This window comes from Oryctolagus cuniculus, chromosome 17 (genome assembly GCF_051225735.1).
Source record: "Oryctolagus cuniculus isolate XC-2025 breed Fujian yellow rabbit chromosome 17, ASM5122573v1, whole genome shotgun sequence".
NCBI lineage: Eukaryota > Metazoa > Chordata > Mammalia > Lagomorpha > Leporidae > Oryctolagus > Oryctolagus cuniculus.
Window position 1 is genome coordinate 68,399,868 of NC_142883.1, and position 15,462 is coordinate 68,415,329.

At 45.4% G+C, this 15,462-nt stretch overlaps 1 protein-coding gene across 5 annotated transcripts; it reads right to left on the bottom strand.

Annotated features, from left to right (window-relative positions):
• Positions 1 to 1,260: 1,260 nt before the first annotated feature.
• Positions 1,261 to 15,280, bottom strand: LOC149121346 (DNA repair protein RAD51 homolog 3-like). Of its 5 annotated transcripts, XR_016223744.1 has the most exons (5): positions 14,669 to 15,280; positions 11,367 to 11,488; positions 8,801 to 8,977; positions 8,006 to 8,172; positions 1,261 to 1,734 (listed from the first exon to the last, which is right to left on the bottom strand). XR_016223744.1 is itself a non-coding variant. In XM_089317154.1 (4 exons), the coding sequence occupies exons 1-3, from the start codon at positions 14,784 to 14,786 to the stop codon at positions 8,116 to 8,118; spliced, it is 348 nt and encodes a 115-aa protein (XP_089173280.1). In that variant the 5' UTR covers positions 14,787 to 15,265; the 3' UTR covers positions 1,268 to 1,734; positions 8,006 to 8,115. The 5 variants fall into 5 exon arrangements, 4 of the variants coding, with proteins under 4 accessions (XP_089173280.1, XP_089173282.1, XP_089173281.1 ...); XM_089317154.1 differs by lacking the exon at positions 11,367 to 11,488 and having other exon boundaries at positions 1,268 to 1,734; positions 8,805 to 8,977; positions 14,669 to 15,265; XM_089317156.1 differs by lacking the exon at positions 11,367 to 11,488 and having other exon boundaries at positions 1,273 to 1,734; positions 14,669 to 15,260.
• Positions 15,281 to 15,462: the final 182 nt, after the last annotated feature.

Here is a 15,462-nt window from a genome sequence, read left to right on the forward strand (position 1 = left end):
ATCTACATGGGCACCGTTCAGGGTCCTGGCTGCTCCACTTCTGATTCCACTCTCTGCTGCTACACCTGGGGAAGGCAGCGGAGGGTGGCCCAGTGCCTGGGCCCCTGCCGCCCCTGTGGGAGCCACGGATGGAGTCCTGTCTCCTGGCTCCAGCCTGACACAACCCTGGCTGCTGAAGCCACTTGGATGGAAGACCTCTCTCTCCCATTCATATTCACTCATTCTTTCTCTCCCTCTCTCCCTCTCCCTCCCCCTCTCTCTTTCCTTCCCTCCCTCCCTCTCCCCCTCCCTCTCCCAGTTGTAACTCTGCCTTTCAAATAAATATTAAAAAGTAAAAACGAAATATTGAGCTGGTTATATAGAGTGCACGAACACTGTCCTCACCCAGAATGAGAATTAGGTGAACCACAGAGAAAGCTGAAGCAGTCCCCAAGCCCATAAAACTGAGTCTGCTGCTTCATAAATGACTTCTAGGCCAAGTCCATCCTTTCTGGCTTCCAGACCAGAGCTGTACAAATTCCCAAGCACACAACTGCCTGGCTTCCCAGGACAGAAGTCACCAGAAGCATCCTCAGGCTCAGGGATTCACCTGGAGGGTCGACAGGACCCAGCTCAGCAGCTCAGTTTTATCAGGGCCACCATGAATGGACACAGATTGGGATTAGCAGAGGGGTGAGCAGTGAGGGGCAGGCTTCCATGGGGAGTGGGCTCACGCAGGAAGCACGCCTGTGACAGCCACGTGTGTTACCGACCTCAGCTGCTCTGGCTCCAGGACCTTGAGGTCAAACCATAGGGCACTCTCTGTGGCCTGGGAGATCGAGTGGGCGGCTAGGATGGCCCGCATGCTCGGTGTGGCTCTGCTGATAGCTGGCCCCTGAGCAGCGATTTCTTTGGAAAATGCCAGATTTAAGCAGCAAGAGCCTGGTGAGGGACACCCTGCCACTGACCACACTTGCGAGCAACTTCCAATCCCAGAGCAAAGGTGGCTTCCCGGATGGCTCCCCAAATCCCTGGAAGCCCGAGGCCCCTCTGGCATGCGATTTCCGAGGTGGCTGACCCATGGAAATATCAGCAGACCCAGCGAGTTCAGCTTCCACTGAGCTGCGGCCGGTATGCATGGCCACAGCCAATATGTCCCCTTTTCTTGTGAATGAGTAGGTAATTTTAGTGGGAAAATTGTTTAACATTTAAATACTTTTTTTTGTCTTTGTGCTTCTCTGCTTTCAAATAAAAAATTTTAATTCACATAACAAATTCTAAAACACACAAAATGTCCTTAGAATGTGTTTAAAAAAAATGAAGTTATACAACTGACTTAACAATCCTGAATTGTATTGAGATAATTTAAAATGTCCTTTTTCAGTACACAAAAGAAAAACAATTCAAGCATACAGAATCTACAAAAATATTGATATTTTCCTAAGAAATATGAATGGAACCTTGTGTTTGCCAAAAAATGTAGATTTCTACAGACATGAGAGTTTACTGTTTAAAGATTGCATGCAGCTGTGAATCAGAGAAAACTCCTACCGTCTGCCTCCTATATCTACAAGCACCTGCTTCTCATATGGAATTGTCCAGAAAGGACTAGTACAGGGGAAGTTCAGCCGGGAACAAGTTTTCATGTTTTCTGGTGCCATGCCTGTAAGTCAGGCACCCGGGGCCTCCAGACACCACACGGGAACAAGATCCTCACCACACAAGAGGTAGCTTCACTCACTGCACAGTGTCCACCTCAAAAAAGAAAAGAGTTTTAAATTTCTTTAAGATTTATTTACACGGGCTGGTGGGGGGGAGAGAGAGAATGAATCTTGCTACTGTCGGGTCACTCCCCAAATGCTGGGCTATCTCAGCATCACAATCCAATGTACTCTACACTCAGCAGTAGGCTCAAGGCTCAGCACTTAATTAATTCATAGCAGTTTGCAAAGAGCACAGGGAGATTCCCCCAAGAAAAGGGAAAAGCTTGCAGGAAAGATTCTGACAAATAAGATTAAGGAGGGCCTCTGCCTGCCCAGATGGCATGTTGGGCTGCTTCCTTCTGCTGCAAAATCAGCGTCCCACTGGGCAAGCGTAACTGCACATTTAAGACCTCCCCCTCACACGCTATCATTCAGACTTCTGAACAAAATATTTTTAAGGAAAAATGGGCTGGCACTGGGGCACAGTGGGTAAAGCCACCCCCTGCAGTGCTGGCATCCCATATGAGTGCCTGTTCTAGTCTCAGCTGCTCCACTTCTGATCCAGCTCTCCAATATGGCCTGGTAAAGCAGTAGAATGCTGCCCAAGTCTCTGGGCCCCTGCACCCACATGGGAGATCTGGAGGGAGTTTCTGGCTCCTGGCTTCAGATCAGCTCAGATCGGGCCATTGTGGCCAACTAGGGAGTGAACCAGCAGATGAAGACCTCTTTCTCTCTCTCTCTCCCTCTCTAACTCTTTCAAAATAAATGAATAAATAAACCACTGAAAATAACCTGGGGTTATTCAACCTGATATGTGAATGAAAAATTTTTATTTTGTTAGGGTCCAAAAAAGCCCACCACCCAAGGAACGACTCCAAGAGACTTTTTCTCTCATGCAGCCAGCAAAGGGTTAAATTTATTGATCCAACATGTTGGGGCCCTCTGACAAGGACAGAGGAGCAGTGAGGAACTACAGCATAGGGTTTATAAAGGCAAAAACCGCAAAATCAGGAGGAGGGAGAGCATACACGGTTGCTAAGCGGTTGCTAAAATCTTACAATCAGCAATTATGATCTTAAGACATAGACAAATCACATCTTATTAGCCCAGGTAACCCAGGTGCAACCTTTCTACTTTTAAGCTTGAGCAATCATGCTAGGGGGTTTTTGTGCTCTGCCAAGGGTGATGTAGTGCACTGCTATTGTCCGACTATTTGAGATCATAGTTTCAGACCAGAGTCTCACGGTGGGGGGGTGCATTCCCAGAATGGAGTCTCAAGTGCTCCAAAATGGAGTCCCCACTGTCAAGGTGCTACTTTACTCTGTCTTATTTTTACAGCTGCACCAGGAAGGTTTAAACCTGTAAGCTTAAGCTTAACTTTTGACACCCGCACATATACAATTTTAACTCTTCAATTTAAAAGCAGAGAAGCACTGAAGAATTAAAATTGCAGGCCTAAACATCCTTCCCCAAAGCTTAAATCTCTACTTAGTATATACTAAATTGATCTTCTGTATAAAAAGATAATTGAAAATGAAGCTTAATGAAGAATGGGATAGTTGCAGGTGGGAGGTTGGTTATGGGGGTGGGGAGCTGCTATAATCTAAAAGTTGTACTTTGGAAATTTATATTTATTAAATAAAAGTTAAAAAAAAGACCCAGGGGGCTTGGCTTAGCAGGTAAAACACTGCCTGCAGTGCCAGCATCCCATATGAGCCCCGGTTTAACTCCTGGCTGCTTCATTTCCAATCCAACTCTCTGCTGTGGCCTGGGAAAGCAGAAGATGGACAACTCCTCGGGCCCCTGCACCCATGTGGGAGACCTGGAAGAATCTCCTGGCTCCTGGCTTTGGATCAGCCCAGTTCTGGTGATTGCAGCCATCTGGGGAGTGAATCAGCAGATGGAAGACTCTTCTCTCTCTCTCTGCCTCTCTGTAACTCTGCTTTTCAAATAAATAATAAATATTTTTTTAAAAAAAAGAAGAAAATGACTGGTGAAAAAAATGTCTCTTTGTACATTAAGTAGGTGTAATGTAGTTTCCTGATGCTTGACTAATTGAGGTGTTAATTCTGACTTGAAAATCTTTTTCATAAATGATTTTAAGGAAAATTTGGATTTTAAAAGTATTAAACTATTTTTGCATGATAAAAAATTATAAAATCCCTAATACAGTGAATGACTTTAAGAAATTATGAGAAAAGTATATTCTGATGCTGACACAGTAAAGGCAAACACTCAGCAACATCCATAAACACACAAGTAGTGAAAAGAGGGACATCAACCGTAAACCTTAGTAGGCTAATTATTTATGCTAAAATTCCAGCAGTACCCATTAGATGTTAAGAATCAATGCTAAGCAGGATATGAAATTTGTGAATTTTGTAATTTCCCATTGTGTGTATATTAGTTTATCTGCATTCTAATGTTTTAATGTTCGTAATTAGTTGTCTAACATTTTAAATTTTTCTCTTTTAGATGAAGAAAGGTCAGATATAAAACAGAAATACAGCAAACTATTTTAAATAAAAAACACTTTTGGGTGGGTCATTTTAATTTTAGAAGACATCTTGTAATTCCTCTTAAATAATAAACAGAATTAGTTTTTTGAAAAAGACAGCAGACTGACATCAGCAAAAAGGCAGAGTATGAAACTCCTCGCATAGAAACACTAGGTTCTCTGAATGGGGCTCTGTAAATTGGATTAAGAAAAGATCTAGAGAAAAAGAAAAAAAAAACAACAGAAGTCTATTAACTTGAGCATCACCCATATAACCCATGGGAGTGCAGAGATGAGTAACTCAAAAGTTAAGTTAGTAGGGCTGGCGCTGTGGCACAGCATGTTAAGCCACAGCCTCCAGCACCAGCAACCCATATGGGTGCCAGTTCAAGTCCCAGCAACTCCACTACCAATCCAGCTCCCTGCAAATGTGCCTGGGAAAGCAGTGGAAGATGGACCAAGTTCCTGGGCCCATGCATCCATATGGGAGACCCAGAAGAAGCTCTTGGCTCTTGGCTTTGGCCTGGCACAGCCCTGGCCATTGCAGCTATTTGGGGAATGAGCTAGCAGATAGAAGATCAATCGATCTCTCTCTCTCTCTCCCTCTCTCTCTCTCTCTCTCTCTCTCTCCCCCCTTTCTCTGTAACTCCACATTTCAAATAAATAAATAAATAAATAAATAAATCTTTTTTTAAAGGTTTAATTAGCATCTGGACTTATAAACATTTTAAAAGATGTGACAAGACAAAAGAAAAATACCTTGAGTCTTTAGGGGCAGCATTTTGTGGGACTGCAAATATATAGGAAACCAAAGGAAGATCAAGGCCAGCCAATGGAACAGGCATTTGGCACAGTGGTTAAAATGCTTGCTGGGATAACCACAAGCCAAACTGGAGTACTAGGGTTTGAGTCCCGACTTTGCTCCCAATTCCAGCTTTCTGCTAATGGGCATCATGGGAGGCAGATGATGGCTCAAGTAGTTGGGTCCCTGCCAACCATGGGGGAGGTCTAGATTGAGTTCCAGCTTCTGGCTTCTTTGCAGGAGTAAGCCAATATATGGGAATTCTGTCTGCCACTCAAACAAAACATTTTTAAAAAACAAAAAGACCAACTGGTAAAGTTAGGTAGATTCTTCAATTTCTCTGGTGCTGCCTCCAGGCTAAGGGTTGAAAGTTGTGTCAGGAGATTAACTTTTGTCTTTCCTGATACAAAGAGGAGACAGAAGGCCAGCGCCATGGCTCAATAGGCTAATCCTCTGCCTTGCAGTGCCGGCACACCGGGTTCTAGTCCTGGTTAGGGTGCCGGATTCTGTCCCGGTTGCCCCTCTTCCAGGCCAGCTCTCTGCTATGGCCTGAGAGGGCAGTGGAGGATGGCCCAAGTGCTTGGGCCCTGCACCCGCATGGGAGACCAGGAGAAGCACCTGGCTCCTGCCTTTGGATCAGCGCGGTGCGCCGGCTGTGGCGGCCATTGGAGGGTGAACCAACGGCAAAGGAAGACCTTTCTCTCTGTCTCTCTCTCTCTCTCTCACTGTCCACTCTGCCTGTCAAAAAAAAAAAAAAAAGAGGAAACAGAACACATTTGTACATTTATGTCCTGCCTCAGGAACATAGAGAGGACAGCTTTCCTTTATCTGCTTTTTCCCAATTGCCCACAGCTCAAAATAAGCCTTCTGCCAAGTGGCATATTTTAGTATGGCATATTCTGCCAGCATACAAAGGTCTTTTAGTAGATACACAATTCATACTAAATACTAAATTTTAGTAGATACAACAATTAATACTAATACTAAATGAGACATGAAAATAAAAATGTGAGGGACAATGTGGAGATGCAAGTGGGTTAAGCCACCGCCTACCACGGATTCCTTCCACTCCTGGCCCAGCTCTGGCTGTTGCAGAAATTTGAGGAGTGAACCAGTGGATGGAAGATCTCTGTCTCCGTCATTCTGCTTTTCAAATAAATTAATAAATCTTTAAAAAGTAATAATAAAAATGCCAAGCTGATTATATTCATCTAAGGGAAATACAAACATCCAAAGAAAAACATTTTTTTAAACATCTAGAGAAAAGAATAAGGACTGCCAAAACTAAACTAAAATAAAGCAAAAGACAATAGTCAAAGCTAGGACAGGCACCTGGCCTCGTAGTTAAGATGCCTGTTAAGATGCTTGCATCACATATCAGAGTGCATGTTTCTTGGCTCTGCTCCCGATTCCAGTTTCCCTGCTAACTCATACCCTAGGAGGCAGCAGGTGATGGCTCAAGTAGTTGGATTCCTGGCCCCCAAGTGGGAGATCTGGACCCTGTTCCCAGCTCCCAGCTTTAGCCTGGCCTGCCTGTGGCCATTACAGGTATCCGGGGAGTGCTAGAGAAGATGAGAGCTGTCTCTTAGTAAACAAATTTTTAAAAATTTGTACATATGAGAAACTATAGAGAAAACTACAAGGTAGAATCCAGCAGTATACATGTCAGGATTCAAGAAAAAATATATATAAATAAATTTTAAAAAGTCAAATCAGAGACCATTTACTTTTTTTTTTTTTTTGACAGGCAGAGTGGACAGTGAGAGAGAGAGAGAGACAGAGAGAAAGGTCTTCCTTTGCCATTGGTTCACCCTCCAATGGCTGCCACAGCCAGCGCACCGCGCTGATCCGAAGGCAGGAGCCAGGTGCTTCTCCTGGTCTCCCATGCGGATGCAGGGCCCAAGGACTTGGGCCATCCTCCACTGCACTCCCGGGCCATAGCAGAGAGCTGGCCTGGAAAAGGGGCAACCGGGACAGAATCCGGCGCCCCAACCAGGACTAGAACCCGGTGTGCTGGCGCCACTAGGCGGAGGATTAGCCTATTGAGCCGCAGTGCCGGCCAAGAAACCATTTACTTTTAAAATTGAAAGCAAAAAGCCGGAACACAAATTACCTTTTCAAAATTTGCTTTAAAATCAAATACTTGGGGCTGTCATTGTGGCACAGTTGGGTTAAGCTGCTGCCTGCAATGCTGGCACCCCATATGAGTGTCGGTTTGAGTCCTGGTTGCTCTACTTCCAATCCGGCTCCCTGCTAATGTGCCTGGGAAAGCAGCAGAGGATGGTCCAAGTACTTAGGCCCCTGCCACTCACAAAAGAAACTCAAAAAGAGTTCTAGACTTCTGGCTTCAGCCTTGTCCAGCCCTGGCCATTGCAGCCTTTTTGGAAATGAATCAACAGATGGAAGATCTCTGTCTTTGCCTCTAAGTCTGCCTTTCATTTGTTTATTTTTTTTTAATCCTTATTTTTTCATCTTTTAACTCTGCCTTTCAAATAAATAAATCTTTAAAAATAAAGTATTTCCACATTGTAAGCACAAAAAAAAAGCTTCTCAAACACTTTAATGATACAATTAATGCAATTATATACTACTCAAAGCTCCAAAAGGTCAGTCAGTGTAGCATTTCAAACATTTCCAGAAGTGCTTTTCATAGCCATAGCTACATTTGGTTTTGGAAAAACCAATGTGGAAATCAATATATACTGAATGCATTTTAACATGTGCTTATATTAAGGTGTCCAACTTTAGCTTACACCTGGCAGGATGGAGTATATTAATTTGAAGTCAGACATTGAGAAACAAAGCCCCTGCAGTAAAAAGCAAGGGTCATAAAAGCAGAAAAAAAAAGGTCAGATCAGGCTGCGGCCCTTCTCATTTTGTAACAGACATCTGAGAGTTTACCAATAGTACAGTCAAGACATTAAGCTTCATGTTCCAAATGGCCTCTTGCTGAGGTCTGTGATGGGCAAAAATGTAAATTACTTTTATTGTACAGAAAAAAAGGGGGCCTTTTTGCTAACTTACCCTCTTCCATGTGTGCTCCTGCTATTAGGTGAAGATGCTGAATGCAGGCAGTAGCAAGCTCTACCACTCTATCAACCATAAAACTTCCCTCTGTATCAATAAAAACTGCTTCACCTGCTACTCCTCCAAAACATTCTGGTATCTGCACATCCACTGCCAGCTGCATGCTGTTAAGACAATTACATCAAATGACCAACTCTTTATCATGATAACCAAACTCCAGATAATTATTATTTAGTATTGCTAAAATAAATGAATGAAAATATTTTTATACTCTCCAGAGTAACAGACAGCTGTTTCTCCATGGCCCCAGATATACTCATATATGAATATGCTTGGATTAAGGTGGAGATATGCCTATAAAAGCACAATTATGGACTTTTTAATGGTTTTTACAGCTTCTGTTCTTTTCTTATTATACATTAATTTACTTTCAAACAATTGACTTTCAACTATATTTTAAGAAGTGAATAAAGTAAAAGACTGCACATTTATCCTAATGACCATACTACAAAGTTTCAAGGAAATATTTCCTGTAAGATAATTACATCAATTTATCAAGATGGGGCACTGAAGTAACACAAATGGTAAACTGGTTTTCGCTTGAAACACTCACACAGGAGTCTCCCAATAGTAAACCCACAGAACAACTGTCTTAATCAATGTTTATTAAGCCCACCCTTCAGAGGGGAACATTTTATTTTACCATAATTGTGTTTTTCCAACACCTGGTGCACCACAAATTTCTGTTGTTTTCATTAAGAATATTATATTCTTATTTCATAAGAATATTACCTACTGCTGAACAGAAGGTAATTATGAAGCTCTGGGTATGCTCCTGTTCAAGAAGTACCAATGCTGTACACTTCTTGCCTGACTCAGATGTACCAGCATATCTTGGTTTATTTGTAGGACATTCTCTTCTTATAATTTGCAGAGTTTCTAAGGCTTCCTCTTTAGATATCCCAACTTCTGAAATGAAAATAAGAAAAAAATACTGACTTCAGAAATTTAAAACAGTCTAACACATAATGGGTTTCACTAATCTTGATTTTTAGATAACACTGATGCTATGAGTAGAGTACAAAGAAACCGTAAAAATCTAACATCTTGGACCAGTGTTGAGAAGTAGCTGGTTAATGCCTGTGATGGCATTCCACATGGATGCCAGTTCAAGTCCCAGTTGCTGCACTTCTGATCCAGCTTCCAGCTAATGCAGCTGGGAAAGCAGTGAGAGATGGCCCAGGTGCTTGGGCCCCTGCATCCTTGTGGGAGACCTAGAAGAAGCTCCTGGCTCTTGGCTTTAGCCTGGCCCAGCCTCGGTCATGGTAATCATTCAGGGAGTGAACCAGTGGATGGAAGATTTTTTTTTCTCTCTCTCTCTTTCTTTCTCTAATTCCACCTTTCAAAGAAATAAATCTTGAAAAAAAGTAACATCTTAACTATCTACTATTAACTTTTTACTTCTTCATTTTAATAAAGGCATCTGTTTTATTAGTCATCACATAAATATTTATTACCTCAGAAACAAAATTAAAAGAAGTTATAGCTGAGTATCCACAAAAGCATCTCAGAAGTAGAAACAGGTAGGTATTTGGCACGGCGGTTAAGAGACCTGCGTTCCAGTTCAGAGTGCCTGGTTTCAAGTCTGGGCTCTACTCCCTATTCCAGCTTCTGATTAGTGTGCACCCTTGGAAGTGGTGGTGATGGCTTAAGTACTTGGGTCCTTGCCACCCTCATGGAAGACCTAGACTGAGTTCCTAGTCCTTGTTTCAGCCTGACCCAGGCCCCGCTATTGAGGGTATTTGGGGAGTGAACCAGAAGATGGAAGCCCCCTGTCTCTCTGCCTTTCAAATAAAATGAAAATAAAGGACATAGAAGTAAATTGTACTTTCACTGTCTCTTATGAAGCCACCACTATCTTGCTCTCATAAAATATACATATGCTTTTTCAAACAAGGATGAATGACTTCTTTAACTTCCTAAAACAAAGTATAACTTTAAGAAGTACATGTCAGGGCCAGTGCTGTGGCGTGGCAGATGAAGTTGCCACCTGCAGTGCCGGCATCCCCTACAGACAGATGCCTGTTCAAGTCCCGGCTACTACACTTCTGGTCCAGCTCTCTGCTATAGCCTGGGAAAGCAGTAGAAGATGGCCAGGTCCTTGGTCCCCTGTGCCCTCGTAGGAGACCTGGAAGAAGGTCCTGGCTCCTGGCTTCAGATCAGTGCAGCTCCGGCCATTGTGGCCAGCACCAGTGGATAGAGGACCTCTCTGTCTCTCTCTCCCTCTCTGCCCCTCCTTCTCTCTCCGTGTAACTCTGACTTTCAAATAAATAAATAAATCTTTTAAAAAAAAATACATGTCAGCATTGTGGCAGGCAAAACTGCCTGCAATGCCAGCATCCCACATGGGTGCCAGTTCAAGACCCAGCTGCTCCACTTCTGATCTAGCTCCCTGATAATGGCTTAGGAAAGCCATTTGGGGAGTGAACCAGCAGATGGTACGTGCTCTCTTTCTCTCTCTTTCTGTAACTCTGCCTTTCAAAAAAAAAAGTAGTGTGGCTAGCAGTGTAGAAGATATTTAAATTCCCTTCAGAAAAACAGACAGTGTTCAGGTAATCTGGACAAAACTGGGACACATCTCCTGCAGTCAGAGCAGTTCCTTCTATTTTGAAGGTACAAAGCGTATTTCAGTCACTTCCATCTAAGAGTCCCGTCTTGGGGCCAATGCTGTGACCTAGCAGGTAAAGCTGCCACCTACAGTGCTGGCATCTGCATGGGCGCTGGTTCAAGCCCCAAATGCTCCACTTCCAATCCAGCTCTCTGCTATGGCCTGGGAAAGCAATGAAAGATGGCTCAACTGCTTGGGCCCCTGCAACCACGTAGGAGATGTGGAAGAAGCTCAGCTCTGGCCTTTGTGGCCTACTGGGGAGTGATCCAGTGGATGGAAGACTTCTCTTTCTCTCTCCTTTCTCCCTCTGCCTCTCTGTAACTCTGCCTTTCAAATAAATAAATAAATCTTAAAAAAAAAAAAGGGCAGGGAGTTGGAGCAGCAGAGCATTAAGGACTTAAACTTGTGTTCTAACAATGCAAGCAGTGGCTCAACCCACTGTGTCACAACACTGTGCCTCCCTGCCTTGTATTATTCAAAAGAACTTTTCATGGAAACATTGATATAAAAATTTCATTTCATGGCGGGGGCTGACATCGTGGCACAGCAGGTTAAGCCTCCACCTATGATGCCAACATCCTATAAGTGCACTGGGTTAATCCAGGCTGCTCCACTTCTGATCTAGCTCCAGCTCCCTGCTAATGAACCTGGGAAAGCAGCGGAAGACAGCCAAAGTGTTCAGGTCCTTACCACCCACTTGAAGACCAGGATGGAATTCCAGGCTCCTGGCTTTGGCAAGGCCCAGCCCCAGCCATTGCAGCCATTTGGAGAGTGAACCAGCAGATAGAAGATCTCTGTCTCTCCCTTTCTCTCTGTAACTCAAAAAAAATTTTTTTAAATAAACTCCTAAATCACTCCAAACTTTTAATGAGAACAATTATTCAATGCACAAATTTTTTTTAAAGATTTTATTCATTTTTATTTGAGAGGTAGAGTTACAGACAGTGAGAGGGAGAGACAGAAAGGCCTTCCTTCTGAGGTTCACTCCCTGAATAGCTGCAACGGCTGGAGCTGCACCAATCCAAAGCCAGGAGCCAGGCGCTCCTTCCAGGTCTCCCACATTGGTGCAGGGGCCCAAGGACCTGGCCCATCTTCTACTGCATTCCCAGGCCATAGCAGAGAGCTGGATTGGAAGTGGAGCAGCTGGGACCAGAACTGGTGCCCATATGGGATACCAGCGCCGCAGGCAAAGGATTAACCTACTGTGCCACGACGCCGGCCCCAATGCACAAATATTTTTAACATTATATTTATTCTCCTCAACTACACGGTTTCATTTCTATTTGACAATGTGGCCTGAAAACAGAAAAGATGCTACAGAAACAAACAATGGTGAGTCTGGCATCATGTCAGTTTGATAAATCAGTGACTGACTTAAGTATATGAACTATAATTTTGGTAGTAAGAAAAGGTAACAGTGGGGCCAGAGTGGTAACATAGCAGGTTAAGCCACCACCTGAGACACCTGCATCCCAAATTGGAGTCCCTGAGTTTGAGTCCAGCTCAGCTTCCAATTCTGCTTCCTGCTTATGCACATCTTGGGAGGTGGCCAGTGATGGCTCACGTACTTGGGCCCCTGCCACCCACATAAGAGATTCAGACTGAATCCAGGTTACTGACTTCAGCCTGGCCCAGTCCTGACTGACGAAAGTGTTTGAGGAGTGAACCAATAGTTGGAATAACTTACTTTTAAAAAAAATTATTTTTCGCCAGCACTGCAGCTCACTTGGCTAATCCTCTGCCTGTGGTGCTGGTACCCCAGGTTCTAGTCCCGGTTGCTCTTCTTCCAGTCCAGCTCTCTGCTGTGGCCCGGGAAGGCAGTAGAGGATGGCCCAAGTGCTTGGGCCCGCCCTGCACCTGCACGGGAGACCAAGAGGAAACACCTGGCTCCTGGCTTCAGTTCGACTCAGCTCGTTGGCCGTAGCAGCCATTTGGGGGGGTGAACCAATGGAAGGAAGACCTTTCTCTCTCTCTCTCTCTCTCTCTCTCTCTCTCACTGTCTGACTCTGCCTGTCAAAAAAATTTTTTTTTTACTTGAAAGAGTTAGAAAGAAATCTGTCTGCTGGTTCACTCCCAAAATGGCCACAACAGCTGGGGCTGTGACAGACCAAAGCCAGGAGCTTCATTTGGTCTCCCATGTGGGTGCAGGGGTCCAAACACTTGGGCCATCTTCCACTGCTTTCCCAGGCACATTAGCAGGGGGCTAAATTGTTAAGTGGAGTAGCCAGGTCTGGAACTGGTGACCATATAGAATGCTGGCATCTCAAGCTGTGGCCTAACCTGCTATGCCACAATGCCAGCCTCCTCTCTTTTTCAAATAAAGTTGATGCCCAAGAAAAAGCACGTTTAAGTCAGATTGTTCACATTGTAAATCCTGACTGCACCACTTACTATGTTAAATTTTTGTACCTCACATTTTTTTCTTTTGTAAAATAAAAATGAAAACAATGCACGTAAAAATCTTGGTAAGGGGCCAGCATTGTGGCACAGTAGGTTAAAGCATCCACCTGCAGCACCAGCATCCCATATGGGCACTGGTTCTAGTCCCAGCTGCTCCTTTTCCAATCTCTCTGCTACAGCCTGGGAAGGCAGCAGAGGATGGCCCAGGTGCTTAGGCCCCTGCACCCACAGGAGAGACCCAAAAGAGGCTCCAGGCTTCAGATCAGCCCAGCTCCGGCCATTGTGGCCATTTGGGGAGTAAATCAGCGGATGGAAGACCTCTCTGTGTCTCCTTCTCTCTGTAACTCTGCCTCTCAAGTAAGTAAACATTAAAAAAAAAAAAGGCTTGATAAATACCAATGTCATCCAAAACAATCAATAATTGCTAGTAACTATTACTGGGTCTCTCATTTCTTCTTCGGAAACCCTATTTATTGAAAGAAAAAGAGCCCATCAAACTTTAGGGGACACAGTCTGTGGGATGACTACTTAAATAGTTAAGGTTGGGTCTACAAGTTATTGTTCAGTGGTAAACTGAAACCTTATCTCCCACTGTTAAGGGCATTAGCTTGAAGTCTGTTTCATCTTCTTCCATGGAGATGCGCAGGTCTGGGCATCCCATATTGCAATATGCACAGCGAGAGCATTACAGGATGCAGTGGTTCCCTCCAATACATACAACCACGGCGCTCAGAATGTAAGGTTTTAGTCTTTTCAGTGAATTACACAAGGGGTGTCTTCTTTCTACTTCTTTTCTCATTCAGTGGCTCTACCTACACGAATCCTACATGTCTCAAAGAATTCTCATCCTTGGAATTTTGGAGCGGAGAATAAGATTAGCTAGTCTTGGGCCAGCAGGCAGCTCAACAGGCTAATCCTCCGCCTAGCGGCACCAGCACACCAGATTCTAGTCCTGGTCCGGGCGCCGGATTCTGTCCCGGTTGCTCCTCTTCCAGGCCAGCTCTCTGCTGTGGTCCGGGAGTGCAGTGGAGGATGGCCCAAGTGCTTGGGTCCTGCACCCCATGGGAGACCAGGAGGAGCACCTGGCTCCTGCTTTTGGATCAGCGTGGTGCGCCGGCCGTGGCGGCCATTGGAGGGTGAACCAACGGCAAAGGAGACCTTTCTCCCTCTCTCACTGTCCACTCTGCCTGTCAAAAAAAAAAAAAAAAAAAAAAAGGATTAGGTAGTCTTTCTAGTTTCCCGTTCTGTCTCCACTAGTTCCTAACCTAGTTATGAAAAGTCATTTAACCTCTTCAAAACAAGAGACCGGCTCTCTCATCTGCATATTGCACAAAATCCTAGTAAAAGCGTTCTTTTGGGCATGAGAGAATCCTCAACTCATCCAGGAGGCGCTAAGACAAAGAAAGCAGCCACAATTCGTGTGACCAGACAACTGTTAAGCGGAGTCAAGAAAGTGTTTCTCGGCCTAAACGTGGCCATGAGGGGCGGAGAGACGTGGCGGCGGAGCCTGGGCTGCATCAGCCTTGCAGGCGGGAGCACCCCGCCGCGGGCGGCTCCGACAGCGGCCAGCGCGTCGCCACCTCAGCAGTTACCTTTGCTGAGCTCCGAAGGCTTCACTTCCAGGAGCTCCTCAGCCGTCTGGAAGCCCGCAGTCACCAGCTTCACGCGCACCGCTGGCGACAGCGGAAAACTCGCTAAACCCCGCTGCATTTCAAAACACGGCCCCTCCGCGCGCGCAGGGTGGGGCTATACTTCGGACCGCAGAAACTCGCGCCCAGAGACGGGCGTGCGTGTGACGACACACGCAACGCGCGGAGGGGGCGGGTCTGCGGCCTGGCCGCTTGCGGGTCTGGCCTTCGCGGCCGTGTGAAGATCTGCCAACGTTCGCATCCGCGGCATTTCCACTGCGATTCCTCCAAATCTCGTGTGTGGTTTCCTAATCAGACGTATATTATGACTTAAAAATGGATTTAGACCGTAGGGTGGACAGCCAGGCCCAGTGGGCTCTGCACACATTTCCTCGCCTTCGCCCTGGCCTGTCTCATGGAAGGCTGGGTCATTTTATAGAAATGATCTCCCCGAATGGGAGCAGTGGGAAAATGAGGGTACACTGACCGGTAACTGGACGTTTGGAATGGAAAGTCCAGGAAACAGCCATAGAAAGACTAACCAGTGTGCCGTTAGGGTGCAAGTCTCTTGGCTCTCCTCACCAGCCGTCCACACCCCCAGCCTGCCCCCCAGACTTCCCGCCCTCGCAAAGGATTGTGGGCCAGCCCCCCACCGCCGCTGGGGGAAACGCTCGGCGTCCGGGCGCGTCACCCACCCGCCGACACCTTCCCGCGAGTCGGGCCTGGCGTTTGGGGGTTTCTGAGACCGTTAGAGCTTC

Excerpts from the sequence above, each read along its gene's own strand:
- LOC149121346 (XM_089317154.1), bottom strand. The coding sequence starts at position 14,786 with ATGCAGCGGGGTTTAGCGAGTTTTCCGCTGTCGCCAGCGGTGCGCGTG. Across the intron at positions 8,978-14,668 it reads GCCTTCGGAGCTCAGCAAAG|AAGTTGGGATATCTAAAGAG; the intron begins GTAACTGCTGAG and ends TTTTCATTTCAG. Across the intron at positions 8,173-8,804 it reads TAATTACCTTCTGTTCAGCA|CATGCAGCTGGCAGTGGATG; the intron begins GTAGGTAATATT and ends TTGTCTTAACAG.